The 17096-nt window shown below is 40.8% G+C and overlaps 1 protein-coding gene across 4 annotated transcripts in view; it reads right to left on the bottom strand.

Moving 5' to 3' along the window:
• The window catches only part of cryba2b (crystallin, beta A2b), an 18006-nt gene extending 910 nt beyond the window's left edge, over positions 1-17096 (bottom strand). The window contains exons 1-6 of one of the 4 annotated variants that reach the window (XM_053626108.1): positions 17061-17096; positions 13548-13827; positions 8347-8424; positions 2913-3236; positions 505-646; positions 278-420 (exon numbers count right to left, since the gene is read on the bottom strand). In XM_053626108.1, the coding sequence (XP_053482083.1) occupies positions 278-420; positions 505-646; positions 2913-3076 (449 nt within the window). In that variant the 5' untranslated portion in view covers positions 3077-3236; positions 8347-8424; positions 13548-13827; positions 17061-17096. Of the gene's footprint in view, positions 1-277; positions 421-504; positions 647-2912; positions 3237-8346; positions 8425-13547; positions 13892-15857; positions 16474-17060 lie in introns of those variants that run through there. The other 3 variants (XM_053626110.1, XM_053626107.1, XM_053626109.1) reach the window with 3 other exon arrangements.

Raw genomic sequence — 17096 nt, 5'->3', positions numbered from 1 at the left:
CAAATCATAACACTACTGAATGTGTTCACTTCAGCGAAAGTCCCCTAAACATCCTGAATGTCCGCTGGACGTCCTGTGAACCCTACACATGGATGTTCGGGGGACGTTCGTAGAGGCCATTTAGGGGACGTCCTGGGGACCTTTTTTTGTCAGCTGGGGTGACGCTCCTTGGCTTAGAAACGATAGCGTATTAATCAGCACCTTCTGACCAATCAGATTCCAGCGTGTACTAAAGTCTGACTCGACACAGTGAGGTAATACGGCAGCGTGTCCTTACGCTCCGGAGTTGACTTTGATGGACGGTACTTCTTTGCTGCACCAGCCCATGGCCTGCAGAGACGGATAATCATCACACAGCTCGAACTTCCGGCCCTGGAAATCCTCACACTCGTACAGGGACACCTTACTGTCACTGTGCTTCTGTAGGACAGAGAGAGAGAGATCAATGTCAGGACTGCTGTGTGTGTGTGTGTGTGTGTGTGTGAGCGAGAGAGAGAGACGTACAGCACAATGGATGGGCCTGAAGGACAGAAGGTGTTCGGTGCGGTAGCTGCTGTTTCCACTCCAGGCCTGATAACACGGATAATCTCCCTTCTCCAACACAAACTGCTGTCCCTGGTACTCCGGGTACTCGTAACCCACCCACCTATACACACACACACACACACACACACACACACACACATACACAGAGCAATGTAGGTAAATACAGTAGGTGAGACAGAAGGAAGTTGTGAAGGAACAGGAAAAAAGAGTGAAAGAATAAATGAATCGAGAAAAAGTGAGACAGAAGGAGAGATAGTGGAGAGAGGAAAAATTGGGAGTGAGAGATTTGAAGCATGGGAAAAGGAAGATAGGTGAATGCAGAGAGCGCAGAGAGAGAGTGAGAGAGAGAGAGAGAGAAATATATACAGTATGTTAACATTAAAATATAAATAGAGAGAATTACATATTCATATTACTCTCAGCATTGTTTTGGAATAAATATGTATAGAATATTACAGTCAGAGTGAAAGACAGAAAAAAATTAACATGAGAGAAAGAGAGACAGTTACACAGAGACATGCAGAGAGAGAGAGAGACGGATGATGTGAGACCGGAAGGCATGTCTGATTGGCTGTGTGTGTGTGTAAAGCTCTGTGCTCCACTAATCAGCAGGGAAACACAAAGCAAACATCACGTGTGTGTGTGTGTAGCAGCTGCTGGCCTTTTGACACACTATCACCACACTGTGTGTCTCATTCACACCCAAAACGCATACACACACACACACACACACACACACACCATGAATTTCTCATTACTGCAGTCTAATCTCCCCCTTTTTGTAATTCATCACATGTTCACTAAACATCAGGAACCATATTACAGTTTAATATTATACAATCTGTTTATATGTGTTTATTTACCCGTGTTATACATATTTCATATATTCTAATGTACATCAATGAGATTTATTTATCTATTATTCTTGCTTTAAATCTCTTTTTTTTTTTAATGAAATTCTCATTTTTAATATCTGATAATTGTTAAGTCTCCATCACTGATAGTTAATAACTTCAGTTTGACACGAAACTTAAAGTTAAAACTCTAACGATGCTCATCTTCACGTTCCTATTAACACACTTTATGACTCTGGCAATTGACAATTATAGGCGGGGTGTATTTATTTATAATCGCACTGTCGGGTGTCACCCAGATGATGATGGGTTCCTTATTGAGTCTGGTTCCTCTCGAGGTTTCTTCCTCATGTCGTCTCCGGGAGTTTGAGAAGGAGCGATTTCAAAAGAGCTGGAAACAAGAACACTTTCTCAGCGAGAGCTAACGCGTGTGCCTCATATGTCAAGAGACTGTTGCAGGAATGAAGGAGTTTAATACGACGAGACGTTATGAAACAAATCACAGGCATTGCAAAAATATATATATTCAGAGAGAGAGAGCAGAAAAACTGAAGCAGCTGGAGGCTCTCCTGGCTTAAAGCACATTTTATCAGAGCAAACATGGAGAAGAACATTAGCGCTAGAGCTAACAAGTGATGATGATTTCATCCACTAAGCATGGAAAACTTCTCATGAATCCTTAAGAGTCTTTAACTAAAGTGGTTGATGTCATGTGTCTGGAAAAGAAGCACAAATTTATGAAGATCATCAACAACTTCAGCTGCATTTAATCCGCTAAAATGAAATTCACTATATCGGAGCTCTAAAATAATATTTTGGTGACTCTGGTATTTTAATGTGTTCTGATCTGGACCCTTTTTTTAAAAAAAGTTTTGACACCCCTGTTGTAATGGAATTGTTCAGGGTTTTCTGAATTTTCTCACATGGTGCAGAATTCCTCTCACTTCTCAGGGAAGTAAAGGGACATGCATTGGCCTGATGGTGGCGCTGTAGTGCAGGGGTCTGTTTGGTGGTCTCATTAACTGTAAATCAAAATTAATTTTTTTCACTGGTTTCATGGCTTTTGCCATCAATAAAAAACACTCAAGATCTGTTTTATCCACCCAGTTAGATGTTGAGCTCACAGTTACTTCATAAACATGTATTGTCGAGCGTCCATGAGCTCTGGAAAGGCGCTATATAAATGAAACATGTTATACACAAGGCTGCTGACAGCCAATCAGGATTCAGCGGGCATTTCACACAACGAGCACTAAGCTATCATTACAAAACAAAAGTATTTTTATCTCTGGCCTCTGCCAAGAACTGGCCATCAGGGGCATTATTTGCAGAGTGCTTGGCCCCCATAGGTCGCTGCTTGTTTCTATATTTACTGTAAATATATCATGTGACCAATGTGACTCAAACTTTAAGTTTACCACACCCCCTAAGCCCCTAAACCTCCTGAGCTCTGTGCTCAGATCGGCTCCTGCACTGACTTATATGTAAACGAGGGAGTCAGAGGTCACTCACGGTCCGTTCTCCACCTTGATGGAGCGGATCTTCCTGAAGTCTCGGTCCAGGATGTTCTGACACTCCATGGTGAAGTGACAGCACTTTCCCTGGAAGTATTCCTCCTCGAACACGGTGATGCTCCACTGACTCCCCCTCTGCTCCATCTGCTGCTCCGGGTTCATGTCCGCTGCTCTGTGTGTGCGTGCGTACAGGGGTGTGTGTATGTGTGTAATCACTGCGCCGCCGCTCTGCCCCGGGGTGCTTATATACCTCACTGACCCCCGCCGGAGCCCCGGGGCGAGAGGCACAGACCTGCACAGTCAGCACACGCACACTCAAAACCTGCATTAACACACAACACTGTGAGCTTCAGAGACACAATCACACTCACTGACTCAGCACAACCTGTAAAAAACACTGCGTGTGTGTTTGTGTGTGCGATGAAAGCAACCATACTGAGCTCTGAGTGCACTGACGCACTAATATAGTTGCACTATTTGCATTTTGTAACAAATTTTCTGAGTGTGTTTGTGTGTGTGCCCATGTGCACGTGTGCATGCATGTGTGTGTGCTTCTGTTAGATTAGTTTCTGTGTCGTAGAGTAGTTTTGTCTGTTTTTAAACACGCATGTCTTATTGTTTACGATTTCCACTGCCTTGAAAATAATATTTTGCTCTTAAAATGCTCTTAAAATAATGATTCCATGTATTTAGGATATTATTGCCAATGGCCACGAAGGTAATATCTAATGCATAATTAATATTCATTCCTTCAAGTTAAGTTCAACTTATCGCTGGACCAATAGTTGATCAGAAATACTAAATTACCCAAATTTCCGCTTTCGAGTTGATCTGCTTGTCTTCCCCACATATTTGGGGAATAATACAAGTAGTTCAATCAAAACGAGTAATTTTGTTTACATAGAATGGTGGAGAATGAAACAATTTAACCCCAACAGCTAATTTTCCCTACACAGGGGAAAGGTTCCGGTAGGTTCTCTACTACATCCGGTTCTCAGCGGTGAGGTTCTGGAGCTTCAGGGCTGTAGGTGAATAAACTATTACTGAATTGAGAGAACAAATTCTGATCTAAATAATGATAAGAAGGAAAAATACAGTTCCACTACTCACATTCGGTCGGTGCTTGGCCCCCTAATAACGACACGTCGGAGCCTCCAGAGAAAATAGCCGGCGTAAAAGGATTTACTGATCCGACCACATGGCCTCCACAATTCTCCATATTTTGGAACATTTTATATTCAAATATCATTTTATTTGTCTTTCCATCTGTGTCTTCATGATTTCCCTTATGGATTAAATATCTCCGTGTGCTATTTAAATCATTAAGAATAAAAACACAGGATGACGTAGAACAAATGATTGGGCCCGGCGTCCAATCAGGGTTTACCTCATTAGCATAACAGCAAAGACGTCTGGGAACTGGGACGCTACCATGGGCTCCTTAAGCGGGAGTCTTTTATCTTTCCAAAGAGACCTGTCTGAGAGAATGAGGAGGACAGGAGGAAGGTGGAGGAGGGCGAGTGACCAGTGGTAGTGTGGGTGAGAGGTTTTTATACACGTCTGTACACACCACCGCCTTCATCGCACCTTCATACTGCTACAGCGCCACTTTATATTCTTAAACCTGCCAAAATACAGATTAGAACCAGAAGGTTCAGTAACCACAACACTGACACTCACTCTCATCTAACATTCCTCATATCGGCGTCAGGCCCGGGTTTCTTCTCGTTAGCGTTACGCACACGTACCCGTTCCTTCCGCGGCGTGGTGGATAGAGAGTGCCGATACGGCGGCTCCTGACGATTCGGGTTCTTATCTGGTTCGAGAATAAACTGTGCTGTTGTATTGTGAAGTGTTTCATGAAGTCCAAAAAACACACACACACGGTTGCAGTGTAGCGGTCAGTGTTGGTGGTCCAGAAGGTATGGGTTCTCGTCTGTGTTTTGGTTGGTTCGAGACTAAAAGTTGCCGCGTCTTCATGAAGTTATAACAACAGAAGTACAACACACTTGACCCGGTTTAGTGGTGTAGTGGTTAGAGTTTGCGTCACTGCCGGGTTCTTCTTCTAGAAGCCTTCGGTTCGGTTCTGCCTTTCGGCTGATGTGAACCTAAAAGTTTCTGTGGCCTCGTGAGGTGAATTTTTGACGACAAAAGTCCAGCACACAGCTTGCACCCTGGCCCTCGGTGGTGTAGTGGTTAGTGGGACAGTGATTAGATAGTGATTATGGTGTAGTTTGTGCATTTTCGAACCCTGTTGCATTGTGAAGTTCAAAAAACACACAGTCTCACACTGGTGTTGTTTCTGTTCCTCTTTGGTGTAGTGTTTTGTGGCAGTGTTGGTATTGCAGTTCTGGAAGTTGTTGTTTCTGTTCTGCCTTTTGGCTGGTTTAAGACTAAAAATTTCTGCAGCCTCATGAAGTGGTTTATGGCAACAAAAGTTCAGCGCACACATGCTGTGTCTATCATCCTGCGGTGTAGTGGTTAGAGTTATCATTTGTGGTAGCGGTGAGGGTCCGGAAGGTGTGGGTTCTTCCCTGCTTTCTGGCTGTTTTAAGACTAAAAGTTTCAGCGTCCTGATTTATAATGATAAAAGTCCAACAAACCCTGTTCACTTCTGTGGTGTAGTGGTTAGTGTTCATGGCTGTGTGGTGGTGGTTGTTGTTTGTGCAGGTTCAAACCCTCCTCTTGGCAGGAGCAGCACTTTTAAGAATAAAAGCAGTGTGAAGCAGTATGAAGGTGTGATGGAAGCATGCGTGGGCAAGAGACTCTGTCTCAGTTGGTTGAGCTGTTGCTTCTGTGGATCAGAAAGTGCTTGGATCAAAACCCAACAAGAGTTCCCAGTTAATGAGGCTGGGGGGTGTGTGTAGGCTGGGCTAAGGGGATGGGAGGAGTGTGTAGGGGGAGGGTTAAGTTGAGAGAGGGCAGACTAGCATAAGGGGATGGGAGGAGTGTGTACGTTAGGTTGGAGTGTCAAAGGGAGGGTTAGGCAAGCTGAGGGGTAGTGTGGGAGGGTTAGGCAAGCTGAGGGGTAGTGTGGGAGGGTTAGGCAAGCTGAGGGGTAGTGTGGGAGGGTTAGGCAAGCTGAGGGGTAGTGTGGGAGGGTTAGGCAAGCTGAGGGGTAGTGTGGGAGGGTTAGGCAAGCTGAGGGGTAGTGTGGGAGGTTTAGGCAAGCTGAGGGGTAGTGTGGGAGGTTTAGGCAAGCTGAGGGGTAGTGTGGGAGGTTTAGGCAAGCTGAGGGGTAGTGTGTGAAGGTTAGCTTAGAGAAGGGTTAGAGTGTGAAGGCAAGCCTAGAGGAGGGGTGAAGGTGAGAAAGAGGAGCAGAGGGTGGAGAGTGCACACCCCTGAATGTAGACTTGGAATGTGTGGATGAGGGGTGTGCCCTCAGGGGTGGCAGATGGGATGGAGGGAGGCAGGCAGGAAGAATTGGGGGAGGGTGGTGTGGAGGCAGGAAGAAGTGGGGGAGGGTGTAGGCTTGGTTAAGGGGATGGGGGGACTGTGTGGGATGGGAGGAGTGTGTACTCAAGGTTAGGTTAGAGGGTCTAGGGTGAAGGCAAGCCTAGGGGAGAGGTAAAGTGTGCAGGTTAGCTTAAGGGCTGGGTTGGAGGTTGAAGGTGAGAAAGAGGAGCAGAGGGTGGAGAGTGCACACACCTGAATGTAGACTTGGAATGTGTGGATAAGGGGTGTGGTGGAGGCAGGCTTTTTAGCCAAACCCTTTTTAATTGAACAAGTCAAAAGAGAGTGCTCCCACCACTCCTTGCTGCATACCTCCCTGCTCCCACCACTCCTGTGTGTTTTTTGAACTTCACAATGCAACAGGGTTCGAAAATGCACAAACTACACCATAATCACTATCTAATCACTGTCCCACTAACCACTACACCACCGAGGGCCAGGGTGCAAGCTGTGTGCTGGACTTTTGTCGTCAAAAATTCACCTCACGAGGCCACAGAAACTTTTAGGTTCACATCAGCCGAAAGGCAGAACCGAACCGAAGGCTTCTAGAAGAAGAACCCGGCAGTGACGCAAACTCTAACCACTACACCACTAAACCGGGTCAAGTGTGTTGTACTTCTGTTGTTATAACTTCATGAAGACGCGGCAACTTTTAGTCTCGAACCAACCAAAACACAGACGAGAACCCATACCTTCTGGACCACCAACACTGACCGCTACACTGCAACCGTGTGTGTGTGTTTTTTGGACTTCATGAAACACTTCACAATACAACAGCACAGTTTATTCTCGAACCAGATAAGAACCCGAATCGTCAGGAGCCGCCGTATCGGCACTCTCTATCCACCACGCCGCGGAAGGAACGGGTACGTGTGCGTAACGCTAACGAGAAGAAACCCGGGCCTGACGCCGATATGAGGAATGTTAGATGAGAGTGAGTGTCAGTGTTGTGGTTACTGAACCTTCTGGTTCTAATCTGTATTTTGGCAGGTTTAAGAATATAAAGTGGCGCTGTAGCAGTATGAAGGTGCGATGAAGGCGGTGGTGTGTACAGACGTGTATAAAAACCTCTCACCCACACTACCACTGGTCACTCGCCCTCCTCCACCTTCCTCCTGTCCTCCTCATTCTCTCAGACAGGTCTCTTTGGAAAGATAAAAGACTCCCGCTTAAGGAGCCCATGGTAGCGTCCCAGTTCCCAGACGTCTTTGCTGTTATGCTAATGAGGTAAACCCTGATTGGACGCCGGGCCCAATCATTTGTTCTACGTCATCCTGTGTTTTTATTCTTAATGATTTAAATAGCACACGGAGATCATTAATCCATAAGGGAAATCATGAAGACACAGATGGAAAGACAAATAAAATGATATTTGAATATAAAATGTTCCAAAATATGGAGAATTGTGGAGGCCATGTGGTTGGATCAGTAAATCCTTTTACGCCGGCTATTTTCTCTGGAGGCTCCGACGTGTCGTTATTAGGGGGCCAAGCACCGACCGAATGTGAGTAGTGGAACTGTATTTTTCCTTCTTATCATTATTTAGATCAGAATTTGTTCTCTCAATTCAGTAATAGTTTATTCACCTACAGCCCTGAAGCTCCAGAACCTCACCGCTGAGAACCGGATGTAGTAGAGAACCTACCGGAACCTTTCCTCTGAAACAATCTGTGTTTTCCTACATTCACTATACATACATTTGAATACATTGAAGTGTTGCAGGGATTGATTGAGCAAATAATTACACTTAACCACAATAAAGCAGAAAACTGCAATAATCATAGACAGATCCTGTTAATAATAATAATAATAATAATAATAATAATAATAATAATAATACATCTTCATATATCACTTAATCTTTTTTTTTTAAAAAACTTAAATGTTCAAAATAGTGTTTAATTGATAATCCTTAATGAATTATATGGAAATCTATGAGAATTAACACAATATTAAAAAGTATATTAAAGTACATTTACCAAGATAGACACGTGTGTAATGCTCTAACCCGACCAGCAGGAGGGGACACAGCGCCTTTACACACACACAAACAGTGACTTGCATAGAGAGAGAGAGAGAGAGAGAGAGAGAGAGAGAGAGAGAGAGAGAGAGAGAGAGAGAGAGAGAGTTTAATGAGAGAGAGAGAGAGAGAGAGTGTGTTTAATGGGGAATGTGTGTATTGTTACTGGAACTGTGCAGATGTGTTTATCACAGACATTTGTTCTTTTGTATTCTGTGTGTTGTGTAGTTGTGTGTATTGTATTTCCCATTTGGGGAATGTGTTTGTTGTGTATTTGTGCGAAGCTTTGTAATGTGTAGTTGTGTGTACTGTGAGTGTGTGTTTAATGGAGGATGTGTGTAATTGTGACTTTTTGTTAGGGTTGAGCGAGGGCTGATGTAGGGTTAGGGTTGACATTATGGTTGAGTGTGTAATATAACTATATAAAATATAGTTTGTATATGAAAACTTAGTTCTTTTTTTATTTTTTTTTATTTTTTTTTTACAGCTGCTGATGTAGGACTCATTAAAATGAGATTTCTGTGAATCAGCATTCTATTAAATCATCTCTGCAATATTCCACTCATCTATTTGCTGTCTCCGTTTCATTCTTGAAAAATCTACCTAATGTCATAGTGGCTGAGCTGAGGCGCCCTCTGGTGGTGGAACACGTCACTCATCTCATTTGAAAACGCCTCTTTTCTCTTATCTCTACATATAGGTGTGCAACAATTATTGGCACCTCTATGAATTCATATGAGAAAAATATATTTGAAGTATATTCCCATTGAGATTGAATTTTTTTAGTACACCTGGGTGACTAGAAACAGGAAATTGACTTCCTGTTTCACAGGGGTATAAATATGAGGTAACACACAGGCCAAATTCCCTTGGTCATTCATAACAATGGGTAAGAGCGAGGAATATAGCTGTGATGTGCAGCAAAAGGTTGTTGAGCTTCACACAATGGGGCGTGTCTATAAGAAAATAGCACACGCGTTGAAAATGGCCATTTCCACCATCAGGGCAATAATTAAGAAGTTCCAGTCCACTGGAAATGTTATGAATCGACCTGGAATTGGACGTGTGTCTATATCGTCTCAACACACTGTGAAGAGGACGGTTCGAGTGGATAAAACATCTCCAAGGATCACAGCTGGAGAACTGCAGAAGTTAGTTGCGTCTTGGGGTCAGAAAGTCTCCAAAACTACAATCTGAAGTCACCTACATCACCACAAGCTGTTTGGAAGGGTTCAAGAAAAAAGCCTCTACTCTCATCCAAAAACAAACTCGAGCGTCTTCAGTGTGCCGACACTACTGGAACTTCAAATGGGATCGGGTTCTACAGTCAGATGAAACCAAAATAGAGCTTTTTGGTAATAAACACCAGAGGTGGTTTTGGTGCACACAGAGAGGTAGCCGTATGGAAAAGTCCCTCATGGCCACGGTTAAATATGGAGGTGGATCTTTAATGTTTTGGGGCTGTTTTTCTGACAGAGGACCTGGACATTTTGTTAGGATACATGGCATCATGGACTCGATCAAATATCAACAGATATTAAATGAAAACCTGACTGCCTCTGCCAGAAAGATTCAAATGGGCCGTGGTTGGATCTTCCAGCAGGACAATGATCCAAAACATCATCAAAATCAACACAGAAATGGTTTACTGACCACAAAATCAAGGTCCTGCCATGACCATCCCAGTCCCCTGACCTGAACCCCATAGAAAACCTGTGGGGTGAACTGAAGAGGAGAGTCCACCAGCGTGGACCTCGAAATGTGAAGGATCTGGAGAGGTTCTGTATGGAGGAACGCTCTCAGATCCCTCGCCATGTATTCTCCAACCTCATCAGGCGTTATAGGAGAAGACTCACAGCTGTTATCTTGGCAAAGCGAGGTAGCACAAAGTATTGACTAAAAGGGTGCCAATAATTGTTGAACAGGTTTAAAAAAAAAAAAAACCTGTTTTGTTTGCTTTGTTTGTTTGTTGAGTAGAGTATTTTTGTGAACTTTTTTAACAAAAGATCAAAAGGTTCAACAACAAAGACAATTTTTCGCAGGTGTTTAATACACAGCTGTGTGTTTCTGTGTCCTTCACTTTTATTATTAATTTTTTATAAACAGACTATAAAGCAAGACTCACAACACTGTGAAACACAGTAAGAAGCTCCCCCTGTCCCTGCACACACACACAGCGTTTCAGTGGGTTTGTTTGCTCAGTGTGTGTGTGTGTGTGTGTTTGCTTAAGGGCAGGTGTGAGACAGAGCGAGAGGAAAATGGTGAACAGCTGCTGCTCTCCTGCTCTGACAGATCCGATCTCCTCATTTCCCTGGAAAATAATAACGCTCATTTCCATCTTGCCATGGCTGCGTTTCAAACTGCCACCTCCAGCTCCATCCTCACAGAGAGAGAGAGAGTGAGAGTGAACGAGTGTGTGTGTGTGTGTGTGTGTGTATTATGAAATGTATCATCACTACAGCTCGTTCCCTCCGTGAGGAAGGGCGGAACAGATCGAATAAACACGGCACACTTTTACACTGTAACTCAATATCATAAAACTGTGATATAATGTCAGCTAATTATCTCAATATTAAAAAACTGAACACCTGCCACATTGTTTTATTACTTTCAGAGGATTCAGAATTAAACCGTCACGGAGTGAGTGCACTACTAAACAGAGAATATATTTCAGTGTCTAAGAGGAGAAAAACCTTTTTACACACGTCCCTGATTACAAAAAAAAAAAAAAAATTTACAATCCATGAGGAAAATCTCTAATGGTTTCCATTATGCAATTATTCAGCTTCAGAATAAAATGATACAGAAACCATTAGGAACAACATTTTCCATTAAAATATGCGTAATGACAGACCATCAGACGCATGCTAGATGTAGTTATAAGTTATTCACAAGTATGAGATTAGAAGAGAAGTGTTTATTATACAGTGTGACTGGGTTTGAGGAGTTAGGTGATAATGATTATTAATTCCAATTTATAATTAAAATTCAGTACAAAGCAACAAGATGAATGAAAATATACTGTAAATACACAAACTGATCATAAGGCCATAAAAATTCATAAATTTGAGAGTTATATTTAATATAAATGAAAGATAAAACTTTCAAATAAAAAATAATATAAAATATATATTAATGCAGATTAATTCTTAGTCTAAGGAGATAAACATTACACAAATATAAAGGAAAATTTTATATAAATGTAACGATTTAGATATAAATAACGGGTAGATATAAATAAACTAAATAAGTCTGAGGTGATAAAGAAAGTGCACAAATACGAATTAAAATATAACATCTTTTACAATCAGTGTCCGGGGCAAAAGCTTTCATAACAGACTAATTCATTTGACTTGCAAATGAGTTCATTTGCATATCAGGAAGTAGATTGTAATCATCTACAGTCATGTGAAAAAGTAAGTACACCCCGTGGAAATGGTTGGCTTTTGTGACATATTTGGACGAGCAAACATTTGATCATTTTTGAAACAGTGCCTATTAATAAAGTTGATCTACTTGAACAAAACCACAAGGAAAATCGCTTTTCATCATTTATTCAACAGAAATATCACTACATGTGTGTGAATCTTCTGTGGAGTAAAAGTAAGTACACCCGTGACATCAGAAGCTAGTATTGCCCGCTTTAGCAGAAATAACTTCTTGTAGGTGTTTTGCGTAATTGTCCACCAGGCTCGCTGGAATTTCTGACCACTCGTCCATGCAATATTCTTTCAGTTGTAAGATGTTTGAAGGTTTTCATGCATGTTCTGCCCATTTCAAATCCCCCCACAACATCTCAACGGGATTCAAATCCGGGCTTTAACTAGGCCGTTCCATAACCCTTCATTTCTTCTTCTTTTTGCCTTGGTGGATTTGCTCGTGTGCTTAGGATCGTTATCCTGTTGAAAGATCCACTTTCAGTTCAACTTTAACTTTCAGACAGATGTCCTCACGTTATCTTCAAACACTCTTTGATATGATGCAGAATTCATAGTTGAATCATTGAATGCAAGCTGTCCAGTCCCTGAGGTGGAGAAGCAACCCCAAACCATAACATTTCCACCACCGTGCTTCACAGTTGGTATGAGGTGCTTCTCCTGAAAAACTGTCTTTTGTCTGCACCAAACATGTCTGCTGTTACTGTGGCCAAACAACTATACCTTTGATTCGTTTGTCCAGATCACACTTTTGGAATACCAAAAGGTCTGGTCTTTGTCTATATGCTCATTAACAAACTGTAGTCTTTTTCCTGACACGCCTCCCACGCAGGTCAAATCTGTGCAATCTCTTTTAGATTGTAGAAGCATGAACTTTGCACCCAACAGTTGCAAGACTTACTGCAGATCCTGTGATGAAATTTTGGGGTCCTTGGAGACTTTTTTTTTGCATCAGACGGTCTGCTCTTGGGCCGAATTTGCTGGGACGGTCAGTCTTGGACTAATCGGCAGTCGTTTGAGATCTGCGCCATTTGTAGATGATGTTCCTTACAGTAGAACGATGTATTTCAAATAATTTGGAGATCTTTTTAAATCCCTCGCCAGACTCATAGGCATCCACAACCTTTTTTTTCCTGAAGGCCTTACAGAACTCTTTAGATCCTGGCATGGTGACACCACACACCTCAAGAACAGAGGGAACACCAGACACGAGATATGAGAGCGGTATGAATAGGACCGGTACCACCTGCACTCTCTAAGCAGGTTCTAATCACTGGAACCCGATCTTCAAGACCTGATTCTAATTTTATGGATTTGAAGGTGTGATAAATGTAGGGTGTACTTACTTTTTCCATCTGCCTGATCTGTTTTTTTGTTCATTTAAATTGTGAAAATTGCTACAACATGTCAGTTTTATGTGTCAGTTGATAGAGTTCATCACCTTTATTAATAGGCACGGTTTCAAAGAGGATCAATTGTTTGCTTGCCCAAATATGTCAAATAAATAAAGTTTCCATGGGGTGTACTTATTTTCTCTCATGATTGTATAACAAGGCCATTCAACTCTGTATAGTCAGGTGGGTTATATTCATGCATCTCTCTCTCTCCCTCTCTCACACACACACACACACACACACACACAAGTGGACAGGTCTGGTTAATAAAACACGTCATGTGAGTTCCTTTATCATTCTTTAACTGCAGTATTAATTTATTTAATTACCTTTGCCAGATGTGAATGTGGAGGTCAGGTAGAGGTGCATTGAGGTCAGGTGGAGGGTGTGGAGTTTGTGAGCTCTGACATTAATGCGGGTGTGATGAATAAACAGTGAGCTGTACGTCACTATGGAAACTAATCCTGTAAAACATTCAGGTGGCTTCTGCTAACATCTGCTTCATCAGTGAGCTTTATATACCTGTGTGTGTGTGTGTGTGTGTGTGTGACTTCTTTATCAAATCTCTCTGTGAAGGTGAGGAGGAGTCAGCTGTCCTTTGACTAAAGCCTTTAACACACACACACACACACACACACACACACACACACACAGTCATTAAAGCTTTCATTTAGCAGCGACTGAGCTTTATAAAAAATAAATGACATTTAAACCAAAAAAGTCAAATAAAAAGTAAAACTAAAAATCAAGCTAACAGAGCATCATGCTGAAACACAAACCTTATTAATAATATAATAAAACATATAATAAAGGAAACATATTTAAATATTAAACAAATATTTAAATCAGTCTGTCTCCTTCATTAATAAGAGGGATTCTGTTAATATGAAGAATTGTTAGCATACTAACATACTACTAGTAATAATAATAATAATAATAATAATAATAATAATAATAATAGTAAAATATTGACATTTAAAGCACTAAATAGATCATGAAAACTAATATACTTAACTTAAGAATTTTTTAAGTGTTATTTTGAAGTAAAAAATTAAACAAACATTCATTTAAATTAAACTTTAAAATACTGAAACAGAAAGCGATGATTTTTAAAAAATAAAAGGAATACTGAATTATAAATAAAAATGTTAAATAATAACGATAACATTGAAATTAAAAAGCAGAAACATCCTAAAAAGCTACAAATGAAAAGCCTCAGTTACGTTCAAATGAAAAATAAGTAAAAGTGAATTAAAGAGAAATTGTTAAAAATCTGGAAATAAAAGCACCAATTACCACCAACACTGAAATTTAATTTATACACACACACACACACACACACACACACACACACACACAATTTTTTTACATAAATTTTTTTTTCAAGCCGACATAATATTTAAAAAGCAGAAACTTCATAAAACACAGTTGGTAAACATGAAAATAAAAAAGCGTTATCCTGGCAGTGAGCTTTGTGTTCTCTGAGCCAGGAGGTGATGCCATTATGCAAATGAGGATTGTACAAGTAGGCGGGGTTGTGGGCGTGGCTATGAGCAGGATTCGAGCTGGAACATCTCTTTCACTGAACTAAAGTCAATATGTACAGAAACATAGCCACAGGGTTCAACTGAACACACACACGGATCTACGCTGCTAACTGTCCTCTTGGGGGGGGGGGGGGGGTCATACACACCTTTAAACTGCTGCAGTTTAACCGGCACCTGCTTATTTACCTTCACGCTCATTAAAGTCACATGACGGTAATCACACCTGACTTTTAGATTTGCACATCAAGCACAAAAAAAAAAAAAAAAAAAAAAAAGACCTTTTCTTGTTTTGCTTAGTTGTATTCTTTATTAATGTCATTTAGGAAAAATGCAACTTATTTCATTTTTGTAATAAAAAGAAAATTAACAAAAAATAGTGACATTACAAAGCACTAACAGAAAGCTAATATTTATTTGAAAAAATACGAAAAGGGAAGATTATGAACTCACTTCACCTAAGGTGATCTTTTTATTCATTATAATAATCTTTTGATATTGAAATAAGTGAATGAGGAAGTGTACATTACTCAGCGGAACTGCACCGTGGAGTTTACGCCACACATGTGACATTAAATAAAACGCTCATCATCTTCGCGTTAGATATTAGTGGTGTATTTACATAGAAATCAACTTTTTGCTCACATTTGGCAGGTTTTTATCCCCCCGTCATCATGGGTGTTACAGTACACATACATTTTTTTTAGTTGTGTTTCACAGCATTTACTCCAGATGTTCAAGTTGTAAAAGGTTACAATAGTGAAATAAAAATAGTTTACTGTGTGTGTTCTGGAGAATAAGGGCAGAGAAAGAGAAGTCAGGTCTGTGTGTAATTCAGTAAAACGACAGTGAGTCGGTTGGAAGTTTGCATGTGTGTTGTAGAAGTTTTGCATATCTGATAACAGCTTGTATCTCTTATTATATTACAGACATTAGATTATCTGTGACGTTTAAACGAGATGCTTGTCAGATGAAGTGAAGTAAAAGTTTAAATACACTGTGTGTAAAAGATATATATATATATAGATATGTATAAGAGGAAGTGGTGAGCCGTGTGAGGATGAGTCAGGGTGTGTGTCTGTTGCACACCTGTACCTGCGTAACGCGAGCCGAACGAACAAAACTCCAGCTGCAGGTATTGTGCGTGTGGCTCAGCGTAAGGCAGATACAGACAGAGAGAGAGGGGACGGTACGGTATGGTACGGTACCGGTTCTCCTTTAACCTTACACCTAGAGACAGGATACATAGTCACTTCAATTACACAAACTAAACCCAAAAACAGACCAAATGGCTAAAGATGAGTAAAGGATGCATAATATGGCTCAGAATTTGATAAAGGAGATGTAAAAACTGGCAAAAGGCGCAGAAAATAAACACAAAGGAACATAATCGTGAAGAAAAAGTCAACAAAATGGACAACAGGGTTTTAGACAGTGTAAATAAAATGAATTAAATGACCAAAAGGTTGGTCAGGCAAGAGTACCTAAAAATAGGTAAAAGGTGCAGATAAATGGACAAGAAGTACCTAAAAGGAACATAAAAGGAGGCAAAATTGAGATAAGATGCATAAATCTAGGCATAATGGTACTTATAAGTGACAAAAATGTACAAGCAATGCATATATAGTACTGAAAAAAGGACCAGATGTCCTAAAGAGTGGATGAAGGGTACTTAAAATTGTCAAAGGAGCTTAAAAGTAGAAAAAGCATGCTCAAAGAAGGATTACATGATAAAAAGGAATTGTGTATGTGGTACTTAACAAGAACAAAGGGTACTCTAAAGCAAGCAGAGAATGACTAAATGGGTTCAGTAAAAACTGAAAGTACAAAATGCTTACAAATGGACAAAATATAGAATTTGAAAAGGAGGTAAAGTCTATAAATTCATTCATTATTAAAAAAAATAAATATATAAATTGGCCAACGATGAGCAATAAGGTGACAATACGAGTAGACAATACGAGTACAGAAGCGAGTAACTAAATGTGTACCGGTGTATAAAATGGATGCACAAATAAGGATGAAATTTGGACAAAAATGACATGAGAGATGATTAAAAGTGGACAGTGATCAATAAGGGTTTTCCAAAGTGTTCCAAAATGTGGACAAAAATTGCACAGAATTAGACAAAGTGTACAAAAGGTGATTTTAGTCGACAGAGGACACAATAAATGGTGACAAGAGAAAGACATGTCACTACAGGCAGGACAGCGAGCGTGTAATAGAGGAGAGAGTGTGTGTGTGTGTGTGTGTGTGTGTGTGTGTGTGTGTGTGTGTGTGTGTGTGTGTTGGACATACCTCTTTCTCCACAGGAACAGGACTGCACAGTGTGTT

This window comes from Ictalurus furcatus, chromosome 6 (genome assembly GCF_023375685.1).
Source record: "Ictalurus furcatus strain D&B chromosome 6, Billie_1.0, whole genome shotgun sequence".
NCBI lineage: Eukaryota > Metazoa > Chordata > Actinopteri > Siluriformes > Ictaluridae > Ictalurus > Ictalurus furcatus.
Note: the sequence above shows the minus strand (reverse complement) of the source record. Positions and strands in the feature narration are given on the sequence as shown.